The sequence below is a fragment of the Notamacropus eugenii genome, chromosome 2, assembly GCF_028372415.1.
Source record: "Notamacropus eugenii isolate mMacEug1 chromosome 2, mMacEug1.pri_v2, whole genome shotgun sequence".
NCBI lineage: Eukaryota > Metazoa > Chordata > Mammalia > Diprotodontia > Macropodidae > Notamacropus > Notamacropus eugenii.
Window position 1 is genome coordinate 85,891,172 of NC_092873.1, and position 18,145 is coordinate 85,909,316.

The 18,145-nt window shown below is 45.0% G+C and overlaps 2 protein-coding genes across 3 annotated transcripts; one reads left to right on the top strand and one right to left on the bottom strand.

The window, feature by feature from the left end:
• Positions 1-4,140: 4,140 nt before the first annotated feature.
• Positions 4,141-8,031, bottom strand: PRRT1 (proline rich transmembrane protein 1). 2 transcript variants are annotated; one of them, XM_072637592.1, is made up of 4 exons: positions 7,890-8,031; positions 6,370-6,807; positions 5,626-5,811; positions 4,141-5,256 (listed from the first exon to the last, which is right to left on the bottom strand). In XM_072637592.1, exons 1-4 carry the CDS (start codon positions 7,906-7,908, stop codon positions 5,009-5,011), a joined length of 891 nt encoding a protein of 296 aa, XP_072493693.1. In that variant the 5' UTR covers positions 7,909-8,031; the 3' UTR covers positions 4,141-5,008. The 2 variants fall into 2 exon arrangements, with proteins under 2 accessions (XP_072493693.1, XP_072493692.1); XM_072637591.1 differs by having other exon boundaries at positions 6,269-6,807.
• A 4,811-nt stretch (positions 8,032-12,842) lies between these two features.
• On the top strand, positions 12,843-17,888 carry PPT2 (palmitoyl-protein thioesterase 2). Its single transcript, XM_072637626.1, has 9 exons — positions 12,843-12,999; positions 14,084-14,274; positions 14,549-14,702; positions 15,075-15,170; positions 15,453-15,560; positions 16,305-16,388; positions 16,562-16,646; positions 16,818-16,872; positions 17,048-17,888. The coding sequence occupies exons 1-9, from the start codon at positions 12,978-12,980 to the stop codon at positions 17,189-17,191; spliced, it is 939 nt and encodes a 312-aa protein (XP_072493727.1). The 5' UTR covers positions 12,843-12,977; the 3' UTR covers positions 17,192-17,888.
• Positions 17,889-18,145: the final 257 nt, after the last annotated feature.

Genomic DNA, 18,145 nt, shown 5'->3' on the forward strand with positions numbered 1-18,145 from the left:
CATGCACACTTATATGCTAACAAAACTGAAAACACAAAAGAAATAGAGGAATACCTTAAAAAATATAAAGTACTCAAACATCAGAAGACCACATATAGATCTTAAATGATTCAATCTCAGAAAAAGAATTAGATCTAACTGTAAAGGAACTACCAAAGAAACAAAAACAAAAACAAACAACTCCTGGTCCTGATGGATTCACAGGAGAATTCTGTTCAACTTTTAAAGAAACCACACTTCACAAATTATTCTCAAATGGAGAAAGAAAGCTTCACAATAGAATTCTTTTATGAAACAAATATGGTCATAATACCTAAACCAAAAAAAACATAAAACACAGGGGAAAAAAAACTATAGGCCAATATCATTAATAAACATTTACTCAATAATTTTAGACAAAATTCTACCAAAGAGATTACAGTAATTGATCCAAGAAATCATTCATTATGAGCAAGTGGGATTTGTGCTGGAGATATAAACATGGTTCAACATGAAGAAAACAATAAGCATACTTAGTCATATTAAGAACTAAAACATCCAAAACCACATAATTATCTCAATAGATTCAGGAAAAGCCTTTGACAGAGTGCAGCATTCTTTTATGCTAAAAACCCTACAAAGTATAGATATAGAGGGATCTTTTTTTAATACCATAAAAAGAATCTAAAACCAAAAGCAAGTTATGCAACATTTTCCAATAAATATGGGAGTGAAGCAAGGATGCCAACTCTCCTACTATTTGATATAGTTTTGGTAGCTAGCAACAGCAATAAGATAAGAGAAAGAAATTCAAATGTATAAAGTTAGATAAAGAAAAGAGAAAATTATTCCTGTTTGCTAATGATATAATGGTTTCTTAGAAAATCTTAGAGAATCAGCAAAAATTCTAATTGAGAAAATTGGTTTCAGCTACATTTCAGATTACAAAATAAATCCTCAAAATCCTTCCACATAATAATAACAAAATAGAAGAAGCAATAATAGAAAGCAAAATCTCATTTCAAATAAGTACGAAATGCATAAAACATCTGAGAATTGACCTACCACAACACAAAATCTTTCTTAAAAAAACAAAACAACTTAAATAGTTGGAAGAATGTACAGTACTCATGGGTAGGCCAAGCCAACATGATAAAAAATGACACTACAAAAATTGATTTATACTTTTAATGCTATACCAATCAAATCATCAAGAGGATATTTTACAAAACTTGATAAAATGATAAATTCATCTGGAATAACAAAAGATTTAGAATATCAAAGGAAATAATAAAAGAAGCAGGGACAAAGGAAGAGCAACACTTCCAGATTTCAAGTTATATTATAAAGCAGCAGTCACTAAAACTACCTGGTATTGATTAAAGGATAGAGAGACAGATCAATGGAACAAACTAAAAAGAGATTCAGAAACAATCGAATTCAATAACCCATTGTGTGATAAATTGAAAACCACAAATTACTTAGGAAAAAAACTCATTTGATTAAAAAAAAATCTGCTGGGAAAACTGGAAAACAGTCTGGCAGAAATAAAACTAAAATTAGCAGCTCTCACAAAGCTCTGGGAGAAAAATGCAGAGAGATATTTGAGATAACTATGGTGATATAAGAAACAGAAACTATCTATAAAACTTATTTTAGAAAAGAAATTACTCAAATTCAACAGGGAAGAAATTAGGGATATGGAGGGCTGACTAAGAAGGAGATTAATACTTGGAGAGGAACAGTCACAAGTAAAACAAGAAAAGGAAATAATTCCTGCCTTCAACAGGGATCTTGAAGGGATAAAATAAACAAAAAAGGAGAAAAACTAAAACTAAGGGGTGTGATGGGGGTGGTGGTGGTATAGAGAGAGCATGCTTTAGATTGCTTCCTAGATGACTGGGTAATGTCAAATTAAACTGGAATATGAATTTGATGAAACGTTATTGAGAGAAATTACAAAGAGGCCAATTCAGGGAATCCCAGGCAGTATGAACTGACAGAGTAAAATGAGCAGAACCAGAACAATTTATACAAAGACACAAATATTATAAAGAAAAAGAAGTTTGAAAGACTTAAGCACTCTGCTTAATGCAATGACCAACTATGTGCTCAAAGGACCTATGGTGAAGCATTTTACAAACCTCCTGGTAGAGAGGTGATGTATACTCAAGTACAGACATGCTTTTGGACATGACTACTGTGTGGGTTTGTTTTTTTCTGCTTGACTATGCTTATTTGTTACAAGGATTTTTTTTTTCTCTTTCAGTTTTTAGTTAGGGAGAAAGGTCAGAGGAATGTGTGTATGTGTGTGCGCGTGTGTGCATGTGTGTGTATGTACAGTATTAGCAAATAGAGACAAAAAAAGACCATTGTAACATTGTTTTAAATGCACAGAGGATAATAGAAGAATATTCTGAAGGAATCACAGGCAAGGAGAACAGTTTTGAAAATAGCATATAAAATTTATTACATACTCTGTTCCAGGCCCTCTTTTCCATCTCCTATCCCCTGGAGATTTTGTCAACTCCCATGGATTCAATGGGTCATCCAGGTGGAGACTTCTAGGAAGTCCTGGTGATGCAAGACTAGGGCTCTGGAGAGAAAGTAGGTAATCATATGCAAGAGATGATCATTGAAGCAGTGAGAGTTGATGAAATCACCAAGGGAGAGAGTGTGGAGAAGAGTGCCCAGAACAAAGCCTGGTGGAGATCTCCACTATTGTGTTGATTGTGAGTCATGGAGGATGATACTGCAAAGGAGACTGAGAAGAAAAGGTCAAACAGGCAGGAGAAGTGGGAGTGATAGTGTTATGAATTCCAAGGCAGGAGAGAAGTTCAGGAGGAAGTGGTGGTTGACAAGTAAGAGCTATAAAGAGGTCAAGTTGAAGACAGAAAAGAGGTTGATGGATTTAGCAACTAAATGATCGCCTATAACTTTGAAAGAGAGCAATTTCAGTTGAGTTGTGGGGTCAGAACTGCACGCTACAACTGATAGAGAAATGTCAGGTAAGGGAAGAGATGTCTTTTTCTAGGACTTTTTATCAGAAGAAGAAAAAAATCTAAAATGTGAAGGTATGGCATGGTCAGTTGAAGGACTTCTTTGTAAAGAGACTACACACACACATATAAAGGGATTATATATACATATGTGTGTATGTATATGAAACACTTTGTAAACCTTAAAGTGCTATATAAATGTTACCAATAATATTATAGGCCACAGGAATGAATTTAGTAGATTGGGGGAGATTGAAGACATGGGAGAGGATGATGTAAGTGAAAAGTTCCCAGAGGATATCGGAAGACAAAATCATGGACACAAATATGAAACACAACTTCCTCTTTTGCCCTTGATATCTCCAAGACCTGGCTTCCCCAAGAAGTTCCCTTTGTTGAATTCTGGGTGAAGAAAGGGATTGGTACAGCCCAACTTGACTGAAGAATCTTCAATCTCACCTAACTTTCCCCATCCCCCAAGATTGTGGTAAGAGTTGCCCATACAGACACCACCTTAAACCTCAATTCTACTCAACTCATTCTCTCATTCTCCTGTCTTATTCCAGCTCTTTGCTGTATCCTGACTCTTCATTTGGAAATGTCTGGATAGCCCTTGATCCTCTTCTCAGCTTTGGTGTTACTACTTCAGATGTTGGATTAATCTGCTTTTGACAGCTATTCCAGGAGATCCTGGGCCTACATTGTACACCTTGCTCCCCGGCAAGCTGTTCCCTGGTAGATAGGGGATAAGGAAGGGAAGGGAGAAGTTCAACTGGAATCCTGAGGACATTAGACAGAGCCTGCAAGTACCAGCTACTCCCTTCTCTCTCATTCCTGTTTTAGATTCATAGAACTAGAAGGTTCTATAGAAGGCTAGAAGGGATCCTAAAGACCAACATTTTACAAAAGAGAAAACTGGGCTACAGAAAAGCAAAATGCCTTGGCCAAGGTCACACAATAACTATACTAGCTTTCCTTCTACTGCAGTCCTCTTTCCAATATATCACTACTGCCTTTTCTCTTTATTTCAGGTGAAGTCTGTATCTCCTTCCCTCAGCCTCTTTCCCTTATTCTTCATTGATCTCTATTTCCCTCTGCACTGTGAGAGTGGGAGGTGAGGATGGGTGGATTCAGGGTATGAGTTCAGCAGTAGTCTCCAGAATTTAGGGCAATAAGACCACAATATCTCTTTAATCTCATCTTTGGAAATATCACACCATCTTTGAGACTGTACAGTTTGTCAAACACTGTATGGGGAAGGGTGGGGAGCAGCCCGAGCAGGTGGTAGGGAGATGAGAACTGGAGAGTTGGGGTCCTCAGAGGACAAGGGGTTGGATCCAGGCCTAACCCTGGGTGCCTGGTTTCCCTTGCCCAGAGAAAAGGAGTAAAGTTTGTGGATTTCCCTCTCCTTTTCTGGCTCCTCTGCCTGGGGAGGGTAAGGTACGGGGAGCTTCATTCTTGGGGTAAGGCTGGAAGAGGTTCAGGAGCCAGAGGCCCCAACATCTTAGTCCACACATAAAGGGTAATCCAAAGTCTGGTAAAATGAAGGAGAAGAGGGCCTCCCTGGCTGTCATGAGAGCTTGGGACTGTACAGGCATACCTAGAGTTGGCAGAGGTCCCCCAGAAGGTGAGAGAGGCCTGAGAAGCAAATGGAGTATAACACCAGGAGCCAAAAGAGAAGCTTTGCTAAGGGCTGGGGGCAGACCATGTAGGGGATTAACTTCTGAGGCTCAAATTAACCCCAAGTGATAAGGGGAGTCTGATTGCTGGACCCTGGGGAGGTTGTGGTTCCTGTTAGGCTGAACCAATAGGGAGTTGCAAGCTTCTGTATCTGACTGCAGAGGTTCTGAGGCTTAAGGGAAATGGGCTTTGGAGATTTCCCAAAGGCCATATTCCTAGGGATCTGGATTTGCAGTTTCCTCTAGTGGAAAACATCCTGGCCAGTTTTAGGGATGTTTCCAGCTTTGGAGGCTCCACGGGCTGGTCTGCTGGGTATTGTGGGAGGAGGATAGGAGACTGGAAGGCCATCACTAGGGGAAGGGAAGGGTATCCCAGGAAAATGGGTTTAAGGAGTCTCCAGGCAGGAGGAGGAGGGAAGTCCCTAAGGATCCCAGTCCGTGTCGTGGTGCTGCGCAGCTATGATGATAACCACTGTGAGAATGGTACAGAGCACCATGGCTGCGATGCCCACGGCCAGGGAGATGAAGGAGAAATTCCGAGCCTCCCGAGATGCGATCTCCGCTGACACCATGTCTCCACGGGCCACAGCGGTCCGCACCTGCATGGGAGGGAGGAGGAAGGTCCGAGGTCAGGTAAACAACCCACAAATGACTCATCACACACCTTTGTCCTGTCCTGGACTAGAGAAAGATGAATCTCCTCGCAAGATCCTCTCAGTTTCTCAAGGACCCAGTCTTTGACCTCTCTCTCCCCATCAGCCATACGAGGCTTGGGAAGTGACAGAATGAAATCCAAGTTTGCACAGTCCCTAACCCAACCACCTCCACTGTAGCATCCATTACCAGCACACTCCGGGCTACCTCAGTCACCGCCCTCTCTGCCTACCTTTCCGACCCCTTCGGATCCTACTCCACACTCTCTCATTTCCGGCCCCTCCCCCTGGTCCCTTTTACCTCCACCCGCTCACCTGTACCGCCTTGAAGATAGCTATGATGCCGGTCGGCCAAAAGCAACAAATTGTGGTGAGCACAGCTATTGGCAAGTAGTCGTGCGGCGGGCGCCTGGGCTCTAATAGGGCCAGCCCTGGGCCCAAGGGTGGAGGGGAAAGCGTGGGGGTCACTCCAGTCCCTCCCGGCGCTCCTCCTGTGTATGGCTGAGGAAAGAAAGGGTAGGGAACCGGGGTCACAGTCAGGACCCTGACTTATCATGTCCAGTATCCCTCCCGTGGCCGAAAGAGTGCAGTTTGCAGTCAGTAGGCCGATCATATTAAAGTCTCTCTTTCTAATCAAAAGTATTGTCAATAATGTAATCCTATGCTTGTTCCTTAAGGATCCGCATCCCTGCTATCCCCAATCCCTCCACGCCCAGGCCTCTTGGGTACCCCCTCCAGTGCCTCCCACTCCTATTCCCTTGTGCCCCTCTTCCATTTACTTGATGTACCCCTTCCTTTTTTTTATTTTTTCCCAGTGCCTCCAAGCCTTCCCCACCACCCTCCTTGTGCCCGCTTCTCCTGGTCCCTTACCTCCTCTCCTGGTTCGGATGCCCTCCATACACCACCCCAAGTTTCCCCTTCCCCTTTCCCTTTCCCCTATCTACCCTTCTGCACTCACGGCGCCCACGGGATAGACGGGCAGATAGGCGGTGCAGGGCTGCAGCTGCAGGGGGTACCCAGGGGCCACGTAGCCTCCAAGGGGCAGGGTACCCACGGTACCTGGGTGTGTGGGCACCACAAAACCCTGTGCAGGAGCGGGAGGAGCAGGCGCAGGTGGGGGCGGGGCGGCGGCGGCCGGAGGGGGAGGGGGCAGTGGACCCTCAAAGCGGGTCTCCTGGAGGTAGGGGTCTGGGGGCAGGCGGGGCAGGGTAGCACACCCAGGAGGGGGAGCCCCAGGGGCAGGTCCTGGGGGGGCGTGGTGAGGAGGGCGGGGCAACGTAGCTGAGGACAAGGGGCCCCGTTGGGCAGGGGCGGCTGGAGAAGCCAGCCCACCAGCCCCTAATCTTGGGAGTGTGGCGGTGCCCGACTGGTGGTAGTGGTGGTGATGGTGGTGATGGGAAGTGGAGGGTGCCTGAGGAGGTGGGGCAGGGGGGTCGGCTGGGGGCTGGGGTGCATTGTAAGGGGGAGGAGAAGTATGAGGAACCGAATCCGGGAGACCTGAGGTGGTGCGGGCAGGTGGAAAACAGGGAAGGGAGATAGAAACAGAGGGATACGGAGAGATGCAGACGACACAGGAATCAGAGACACAGAAAAAGATAGGCAGACCAACACAGATAGAAACAGGGTCAGGGAGGCAGGAAGAAAGGAAGAGAGAAATAAAAGGTGTAAGTCTCCATCCTTCAGCTTGGGAGTAGGGAAGGGGGTTAGTTATATTTAAGCTAGTCTCAGTCTTCGAACAAAATCCCAGCCCACCCCAGTCAAAGCCTCCTCTTTTAATCTTTTTTTTTTTTTTTAGGTCACTGTGCTCTTCTTCTTATCATAACATCCCCATTCCCCCCAAAATCCATCAGTTGCCAGGGTTCCTACCACATGCACCTTAATGTACCTTACCCATCTTATGTGAAAGCCCTTGACGGGGGATGTTTTGTGCTAATATTGTTTGGATCTGTCCATGTAAGACCATGACAGCACATGGCAGCTTATGTATTTATTTGCATGTGCTCAACTGTAAGTATGTCTATCTCTGTGTGGTGTACCTTTACCTGTCTGACTGTAGGAGGAGTTCAGAAATTTCTTTAAAGGGGGAGAAAGAGTGCTAGATTTCTCGGTCTCCCCAAGCGAGGATGTATTTATGATTCTCTATGAGTGAATGTGACTGTTCATATGCTAGGGTAGCTACATAGCTGTCATTCCATATTTTGATACTTGTGGTATATTCCCTTTTATATCTACATCTAAACACTGTGGTCCTAACTAGCTTTCTCTCAGTCTTCCTCCCTTCCTCCTCTCCCCCTCCCCCCACCCCCCCCCCCAACCTGGGAAAGAGAAGGGAAGAAGCAAAAGTGGGCAGTAGGAAAGGGAAGAGGATGGGAATTAAAGCAGAGAACCTGAAATGAGGAGAAAGAGGAAGGAGAGATAGAGGAATTAGGGAAGCAGAAGGGAGGGAAGGATGAATCCAGAACCAAGTCTTGGATACCAAGGAAAATGGGGGGGAGGGGAACTTAGGCTGCAGAGGTCAGAGAAGGCAGGAGGATTTATGTGCTGGGGAAAAAGTCAGAGAAGAAAGATTTTTTTTTTACCTGATTTTTCTGATGACATGACTGTGGGATCTGGAGTGCCAGAATGTGGAGTTCCTTGTCAGTTTGGGGATGTCAGCAGACAACAGAGTCTAGAAGCACGGATGGCGCAGCCTGAGAGAGCAGAGGAGAGATGGAGAGAGGGGAGAGATGGAGAAAGGGGGAGGAAGGGGGGCGGAGGAAAGGAGGAGAGAGGAGGGGGAGCTTAAAGGGACCGAGCTGGAAGGGGGTGCCCCACACACATACCCCTACTCAATCTCTCTTGGTACCACCTCCACTCTTGCCTTTTTCTTCCTTTGACCCCCTGGAGGACCCAGGGATTCTTGGTCCTCAGCTTTTGATCCTCTGAGGTTGCCATGGAAACAGACTAGAACTGAAGCAGGTGGAGTAGAAGGAGGAGGGAATTAGACTTTTCAGTGTTGCTCCTCTTTCCCAGTCTCCAATAATCTACTGAACTAACTGAGTTTGGAACAAGGATAGGAAGGGAAGAGGTTGAGAGAAGATTTCTTCAGGCACAGCTGTTCATTCTTCTACCTGCATTTCCTGATGCTTTCCACAAATACCCAGGTGTCCAACCTTCCTCCAAGTAACTGACTCCTTCCTTCATCAACCCAATGGTTAGGAAGACAAACACTTTGGGAAACTGTGTTTATGGATAGGGACATGGAAGCAAGAGACCCAAACTAGCTGCTAGTTGGGAAATATTTGGTTCTAGGGGTTCTTCCTGGTAAAGAAGATTTCAGCGCTCTTCTGTGATTTGAACCTACATAAAAGGGAGGGACAACTACAGGGTGAAATCCCTTATTCTTTAGCATTCAGAGATGGATTAAGAATACAGATTAATATTAGGAGGGAGAGGTGGCTTGTATAGCAGAAAGTGTATTTAAATCAGGAGATCTGAGTTCCCGTCCTCACTTCATAGCTCATTAGTTTTTTGACTTTGGGCAAGTGGACAAGTTACTCTCAGAACCTTGGTCTTCTCATCTATAAGAGGGGGATAATATTTGTGTAACTTACCTTCCAGGACAATTGTGAGGAAAGTGTCTTTTTGATTATAAATTGATATCTAAATGTGAGCTAATTTTCTTAACCACTCTCCCCTTTGGATTTTCATGATCCTCTTGTCTTTTAGTCTTCTTCCTACCTATCTGATCACACTTTCTTAAGTATCTTCTGGTGGTTCATAAACCACATTATGCCCCATTAACTGTTAATGTGTCTCAAGGCTCTGTCCTTGGTCTATTATCTTTCTTGGTGATTTCATCAGCTCTCATGAGTTCAATAATCACTTTTATGCAGATGAATTCTATCTAGATAATACAATATGATACATACATACACAAAGTATATAGACATATTGTATGTAATATATGATTATATTAATAGATAATATAATACATGTGTTTATATATAATATGTAATGTGTAATATCTATTTATCTATGTGTATTTCCCCTACTCTCTCACTATATCATGAACTGTATGCTGGATAGACACCTATAGGTGTCTCAAATTCACTTGCCCAAAACTGAACTCATCTTATTCCCCAAACAGACTTCTCTTTCAAAAATTTTTTTTTTACTTCTGTTAAAGGTACTACTATCTTTCAGTCACACAGGTTCGTAATTACAGCAGTATCAGGAGTATCCTCAAATCCCCTCTCTTACTCATGTCACAGATCCAAGCTGTTGCCAAATCTTGCCCCTTTCCCCTTCTCTTCACTTATATAGACACCATTCTAATTAGGGACTTCATTACGTTTTGTTTGCATTACTGCAATATCGTAATTGATCTCTTTGCCTCAAATCTCTTTCTACTTCAGTCCATCTTCCACACAGCAGCCAGTGTTTTTCCTAAAGTGCAGTTCTGACAATGTCACAATCCCTTAACTCAATAAATTCTAATGACTCCCTATGACCTCTAGGATTACATAGAAATTAGTTTGACATTTTAAAAAATATTCACAAACTGATCCCAATTTACTGTTTTAGTGTTATATGCTTTATTCCTCTCCATGCTCTCTAGAGTCCAGTCAAACCAGCCTATTTGTTATTCCTCATTGATGACACTGTCTCCCACAGTGTATCTCCTTCACCCAGAATTCATCCCCTCAGTCTCCAGGAATACTTGGTTTCCTTCAACACTAAATCTGATTACCACCTTCTGCATGAGGACTCTCTTTTTTTATATTTTATTTTTTTATGAACAAAACTGCCATTCTGATTGCAAAAAAAGGAAAATTAAATGGTTGCAATGAATATATATAATCAAACAAAACAAATCCCCACATTGGCTGTCTCCATAAATATACATTTCATTCTGCATTTTGAGTCTATCCCCTTTCTGTCAGGATATAGCAGCATTATTTATCATTGGTTGTCTGGAACCATGGTTCATTATTATGTGTATTATAGTTCTTAGGAACTTCATAGTTGTGTTGTTTTTTTTAAACAATGTTATTGTTATTGGACAGGTAGAGTGTGTGGGTGTTGTGTGTGTAGGTTATGTATTTCTGCCTGAGTTGTCTAAACATGGCTTTATGAGAGGCAAGAATAACTCTCTCTGGAATCTAACCTACCTCTCTACAAGGGAGACTTTGATTCTTGCCTGGAGGGGAGCAGTGGATTGGGGCCACTAGGTTGGCTATTCTTTTCTCTTCAGAAAGAAGGTATCATGCTAGAATTATATCTATCTGCTCATTCCTTAAATATTTCTAGGGTAAATTATTTTTAGGTTCAAGCTGCTTCCCTGGTTGCTATCCCTTAAAGGGGAAGGAGTATCCCAGGCTTATATCTTAAGGCTTGACTGTTTCCCACCAAATGCTGGTTTTTAGACACACACACACACACACACACACACACAAGCAACACCACAGAGAGTGAATACTAAATAAACCCAAGAAACAGATAATAAACAGAAATCTGAAAAGTTTTACAGATTAAAAGATACCAGACAATACACAGAGTGAATGACCTTTCCTATCTCACCTAAGGGGAAACCTCCCAAAGTCTCTAGAGAGGTAACCTAGAAATTAGGGATGTTTTGGAGGATTGGCTTTCCCCTATTCGACCGTCTTTCAATGTCCATTCTCTTTCTCTCCATACTTCTCCCAGAAGAGTCTGGATTCATGTATCTTAAATTCAAAAGCAGGAAGAAGGTCTCTCTTCTCACAAGCTCTTAAGCCAACTTTATTCCTCACTTGGGTCCTTGGTTCAGGGTTCAATCAGTATCCTGTGTATCAATAAAAAGAGAGTTATGAAGACTTGACCCTAAGTTATGCATAAATTGTTCCCCTGATTCTAATCACTTCACTCTGCATCAGTTCATAGAAGGCTTTCCCAGTTTCTCTGAAATGTCCCTTTGATAATTTCTCATGGCACAATAATATTCTATTACTTTCATATATCTTAAGTTGTTCAGACATTCCATAACTAATGGACACTCCCTTCATTTCCAATCCTTTGACACTATAAAAAGAGCTGTTATAAACATGTTGGATCCCTTTCCTCTTTCTTTAATCATGAAGCCTTTCCTGGTTCCTTCACCAATTCCTCCCCTCCAGTCCCCTAGATTACTTCATATCTGTTTTGTATACACACACACACACACACACACACACACACACACACACACACACACACACACACATATATATATATATATATGTTCTCTTCTCCATTAGGATGTAAACTCCTGGAGGGGATAGACTTTTTTTTGCCTTTTGCCTCTGTATCCCTCTTGCATTGTACAATGTTTGGCATGTAGTAGGTATTTAATAAATGGTGGTTGATTGATTGATAATAACTAGTAACTCAAATCTCCTCCAACCTCTTGCAAAGGTGAAATTGACAGGCCTTGACAACAGATTGGATACGTGGGTGGGGTAAAAGATAGTGAGGGATAGAGGATGACACCTATGCTTGAGTATGAAGAAGAAGGAGAATGGTGTTGCTCTCTTACTCTAATAGGGAAGTGGGAGAGGGTTTTTTGGGAAAGATAAGTTTGGTTTTAGGCATATTAAGCCAGAAATATTTATACCTGAGACAGGGATGATACTACAGAAACAAGAAGAAAATAGACAAGAAGACAGAAAAAAACAGTTTTCTGGGTTGTGCATGGAGTAGGGATAGGGACAGTGAGATTCTCAAGTAATACCTGGATCACTCCTTGTGATCCCTTCTCCCAACCCCCACTTCTATCACTGTGAGAGTCAATTCCATTCTTCAGAATACAGTTCCATTTCTTTAAGGATCTGTAGAATGCTGCAACTTCCATATTGCTAAGGCTTTCTACAATTAGTTCAATGTGTATCTTTTAGAGTTTGTTTGTTTCCTGGCTTGCCTACTGGAAAGGTTAGAGAGGAGGGGGATGGCTGTGGGCATGGTGATGTTCATGCAGGGAGCTCAGAGGTGGCATTGTAGCTTAAAGAGCTCTCTCTTTCTCTCTATCCCTTCCTCTCCCTCCGCCCTCTCTCATATCTCAGAGGTTCCCAGGATAATTCTGTGACCATTTTAAGTGTTTCTCCTCCAGGTTCAGCAAAAATTGTGAAGCTCACTCTACTTAACACACACTTCCATCACACTTTCCCTCTCTTCAAATATACCCTTACATAACTTGAGAGAGGAAATTGGTTTTATTTGGAGACAACATTTTGTAAAGAAATTTTGCAATGTGACTTTGACATCTTGCAAAATCAACATGTTTTCCCATATACTTTCACTAAAGGCACGTGGGGAGCAAGAGGCAGTAATAAACCTGCCTTTTGAAAAAGAACAGAAGATTGCTAGGAAAAGGAGTGAACTAGCAGGCTTGGTAAGAAACAGAGTACAAGGAGAGGGGCCCAGCCCAAGGGCTGGACTGGGTGATGAGGTGGGGATCACAGAGTTTTGAGCATTGGGGCAGCTGAGATGAAAGGGAAGAACCGCCCTGGTAGGAGCGTGAGTCATCGAGTTGCTTTAGGGCCTTACGATTCGTGGGGGTGGAGTTGTATTTGGGGTAGGGGAGGTTGTCCCTGAGGTACCGATCAGACTAGCCTCCATACTCCACTCAAGGGACTTCGAGGACTCTCAGTGACTAGAGACCGTGGTCCGACATGCACTCAAGGCTGAAGAGGTGTAAGGAACTAACCCCGGGGGCAGAGGACTGGGGCGGGGGAGGGGGGGTGCGGAGAAAGGAGGAAAACAGCCCAGGAAGGACTGGCTTTGGTCCAGAGTTCTCTCCAACTGAGCCCTGGAAGAACTGGCTTTGGTCCTGAGTTCTCTCCACCAATCCGACTCCACTTTTCTCCAGCTCTCCCAGTGAAGGTCAGGCTGAGTGACAGTATGCGGTGGGTACTGGCAGGGAATGCAGATGAATGGGTCCTGGGAAATAGGTGAAGGGAGCCAGGCCCTGGGTCTCCTTATCTGGAACCGAACCAGGGACTATTGTCGTTCTCCTGCGTCTCCAAATTCCTTTTTCCAGATTCCATGTTTCTTTCCCAAACGGATGCCTCCACTGCCTCCTCTCCCCTCACTTCTTTTAGCAGATGGAACATTCCAATCAGTCTCTGTCCTTTACCCGGACCGAATCTCCCAAAAGGTTCCTAGGGACGCCTCCGTGTTGCCAGGGAAAGCCCCGGACGTGACGTGGGTTGTCGCTCAGTCCCGAATTCCCACCCACACCCTTTCTGCGGGAGGACGCTTTCCCCTCCTTCCGCCCATCCCCCACCTCTTCCTCCTCACTCCCCCCCTCCCCCTTGGCTCTGGACTGGGGGGAAGTAAACGTGGGGAGGAGCGAAGCTCACAGATCCAGGCAAGGGGGGCGGGAGGGGTGGTGATGATGAGGTTCAGGGAGCGTGGGGGGCGCGCGCTGAACTTCCTTATTCCTTGGGGGCCCGGGGCTGCAGCTGAAACTGCAGAATGGGAAGGGGGTCGGGGGGAGATGGGAGCATGGAGCATCCTTGGTGGGGGCCTACCTGGAGGAAGATGCGGGACTTGGAACAGAAAGGGGCTGAATGGAACCCAGAATTGAGTCGGGGCTGGGAAAAGAGCTGGTATAGATAGCCGGGCATAGGTTGCAAAGTGGGGTGCACTGGATCAGGAACCATGGGCAGAATTAGGGGAGGAGAATGGAATGGGAAAACGCCTGGGTTCTCGAGGCAGGAGGAGGGTGATCTCTTTACCCACTCTTGCTGACGGTCCATCTTGTCCTCCTTCCCAGGCTGGAGCATGCTGGGGTCCTGGGGGCCCCGGCTCCCCACGCTGGGAGTCGTGTTCCTATTGCCCCTGCTGCCTCTCCTGCTGCCTGCGGCTCCCGAGTCCCCCAAAGTTCCCTACAAACCTATCATCATAGTGCATGGACTCTTTGACAGCTCTGCCACCTTTAGGCACCTGCTGCAGTACATCAACGAGGTGGGGGGGCGGGGCAGGGAGGGAGGGAGGGAGGAAGCAAGCTAGGGCACCTTGGCTTCGAGGGAACAACACATCGGTTCCTTCCAAGCTCATTCGGGGCCTTTTCGGGGTTCTCCACCGAGCTGATGCTAATATGGAGAAAGTAGGGGGAAAAAGACACTTTGGCTTGATCTTGGGTTGAGAGGAAGACTCACTTGAGAGGAAATGTGGGTGGTAGGGGAGGGTTGTCTCATACCACCTTATAGGTGTCCTGGTTTTGTCCCTCACACTCTAGACACATCCAGGGACATTGGTGAGAGTGTTGGATCTCTTCGATGGGGGAGAGAGTCTTCGACCACTGTGGGAACAAGTGCAAGGATTCCGGGAAGCTGTGGCTCCTATCATGGAGCAGTCCCCCCATGGAGTACATCTTCTCTGTTATTCCCAGGGTATGAGTCTTGGTGCCTGACCTCCCTAACTTGTGACCATTTCTCCCTCACTTCTCACCCTATCTCTTTCCTCTGAATTCTACTGTTTCTCATCCCCGATGCCAATGAATAGCCCTGGCATTTGGCCTCATTTTAACTACTCCAGCCCCCCTCTACTGACCCTAGACTTTCTGACTCTGATCATTTATACCCCATACCCATTAATGTACTCAGCTTATATTGTATTATTTTGTCCTTGTCTCATATATGTGCCCAGAGTAGCACCTAGCTCTGTTCTCCATCACCCCCCTTTTATTTCCCCAGTTCCTATATTCTTTTCTGTCTTTGGATCAGTGAGATGACTGCCCCTTTTCTTCCCCTACCATGCTATAGGGGGCCTCATTTGCCGTGCACTACTCTCTGTCATGGATGAACACAATGTGGACACTTTCATCTCCCTCTCATCTCCACAGATGGGGCAGTATGGAGGTGAGTAGAGGCTCCTGATGCCTCATCTCTGAGGGGGAGGGGAGAGTGGTAACATCTGCTGGATTTCCCAAGTCCTTAAAGAGAACAGAAGCTGGAGAGGATGTGAATCTGGGCTGGATTTCCCGAGTCCCTGAAGGGGGCAGGAGCTCCTTTCTTCAGGTCTATGAGGAGCTGGGCCTGCACAGTGTGTAATCAGAGGGCTGTCCCCCTTTCCCCAGCTCTCTGAGGAATATTGAGGGGGGCATATACCTCAATTCCACCTGACTGGCTTTCTCTTCCCAGACACAGACTACCTGAAATGGTTGTTCCCCACCTCCATGAGGTCCAACCTGTACAGAATCTGCTACAGCCCCTGGGGTCAGGAATTCTCCATCTGTAACTACTGGCATGGTGAGAGGAGGAAAGGGGACTTGGGACAGTGGATTAGTGGCAGTGAGTGGGAGGGTCCAACTCTTTGTCTTTGACTATTTTTCTAAGTGTTTCTCTCTCCTTTTATGTATCTGTATGTATCTTAAATTCTTTAAAGATCTGTGGGTACCTCTTTTCACCAACTCAAATGGAAACATCTCTATGACTTAGTAGATGTTCTTACAGAGTTCATGTGGCTGAAAAATTTATTAGGCTGTGATCAACCTGATGATATTTCCTTTTAATATAGACATATGAATATATATTTTATGTATACACATTTATGAACAATCATACATTGTGTAGAATATTTGTACATATTAATATATTTTATTACATATGGAACATTCATATCTATTTCATAGCTATGTCTATATCAGGGGTGGAGGAACCTGCTACCTTGAGGCCACATATAGCCTTCTAGGTCCTTGGGTGCAGCATTTTATTTGAGTCCAACTTTTATGGAACAAATCTTTTTATTAAGGGGATTTGTTCAGTGAAGTTTGGATTCAGTCAAAGGGTGGAACTTCAGGACCTTGAGGCCAAAGGTTCTCTACCCCTGGTCTATATCTTCTCTGCAACTTACAATCAGAATTACCCAGAGAACTGAGAAGTTAAGTGACACGGATACTCAGTCAATATGTGTCAAGTCAGGATTTGAACTCAGGTCTTCCTGGGTCCATTATGTATTTAATACCTATACCTCTTCTATCTCTCTGTCCCCAGATCCCCACCACTCTGACTTGTACCTCAATGCCAGCAGCTTCCTGGCCCTAATCAATGGGGAGAGAGACCATCCCAATGCCACTGGTGAGCTATCCTGACTACAACTCTTCTGCCCCTTCCCCAAGGTCCCTCTCCTCAACGTGTATCCTCACCCCCTTCATATTTCTTTCTTCCGTTCAGGGCTTTAGCCCTATTTCCCACTATCTTTATTTGATTTGTGCATCTAAACCTAACTTGCAATTTCTTTTCCTGGGCAGTGTGGCGGAAGAACTTTCTCCGTGTGAAGCGTGTGGTTCTGATTGGGGGACCGGATGATGGTGTTATCACTCCTTGGCAGTCCAGGTTGGAGACAGTGGAAAGAGGGGGGAATATAGTGGGTGGGCAATGGGTTCTGTGGAGTCATGGCTAATTGAGGGAGGAGAATCTGCTGGGTGCAGGAGAAGTAAGAGGAACCTGTGTCACCTAGAGAAGAAAATTCACCAGGTTTTCTTCTCCTCCCTCCAATCATTTCAGCTTTTTTGGCTTCTATGATGCAAATGAGACAGTACTGGAGATGGAAAAGCAGCAGGTAAGAACCCCTTGTGACTCCCATTCCCCTGATTCTCTCCTGAGAGAAACCCTGACACTAAATTTCCTCTGCAATTTGGAAGGAGATCCAGCCCTGGGAACACAATATCTTTCCCCTCACATATCTCCCTGTATTTTTCTCCTGTGTTTCTACCTCTGTTTCTTCTCTGTCCAAGGTTTATCTCCGGGATTCCTTTGGGTTGAAGACCCTGTTGACCCGGGGGGCCATTGTGAGGTGTCCAACACCTGGGATCCCACACACTGCTTGGCACTCCAACCGCTCACTCTATGAGGCCTGCATTGAACCTTGGCTTTCCTGAACCCCTTTTTGGACAACCCAAGAACTCTAAACCTGTGGATGCCAAGATTGGAACTCCTAAACCTGTGTCTTTGAAGATGCAGCAATGAGCCCTGGTTCTTCTGTTATCACCTGGCTGCCCGACTTCTACCAAGCTATCCCTTCCCCTAAAAAAGGACTCCCAGGTCTATCTTTTCCTGTATCGGTTATAAATTACAACCTCCCAGCTATCTGACCCTTTTCCCTTTCTCATGCCTATATCCTCTCATTTCTGGGAGGGTGGTAGAAAATTAGGATTTTGATCTCTTGACTGCTGCTGTCCCTATACTCTGGGGATATGGAGGGAAAACTCAGCCCTTTCCCTCATAGTGGGGGTTCCCTCCAAGTGACTCAGGACATTTTTAGTTTCCATTCTCCATGTATTCCCTTTCTTTTTCTCCTCACCTCAGCCCTCAGGAAGACAACCTGGGGTGGGAGATCTGGAGTCCCCCACTGGGGTGATCCCAAGGACAAATACGTTTTTGAATCATCAGTATTGGGGTATCTATGGCCGATGAGGCCTGTCTCAGGTTTGGGGTAACCCCTACCCCCTGTCTTCAGTGTTGGGGTCTCCCCTAGAAGCAGTTTCTCTGAGGACCGTACCCCATAAATCTCGCCTTTGTGTAGAAGGGATGTTTTCCCTGAATTTATGGAAATAAAATTCCATTTGCTCAATATAATCTGGCTCATTCACCAGCTACGGGGTTCAACACCTGGATCCTTAAAAGGGGTGGAGACAGAGAACCTAATGGTAGGGTGCCTGGGTCCTGGGTGGAGGCCGGTTCTGTGTTTCCGCCCTCTCAATGCCCATTCTGTATAGGTTCCTGATTCTCCCTGGGCTTTTTCCTGTTGAGGACAATTCTCTTCCTGTCCCAGCCCTGGGATTGGGGAACAGGGCTCGAGGCACCAGACGCCTGGGTCCAAGGAGCTGTCAGCA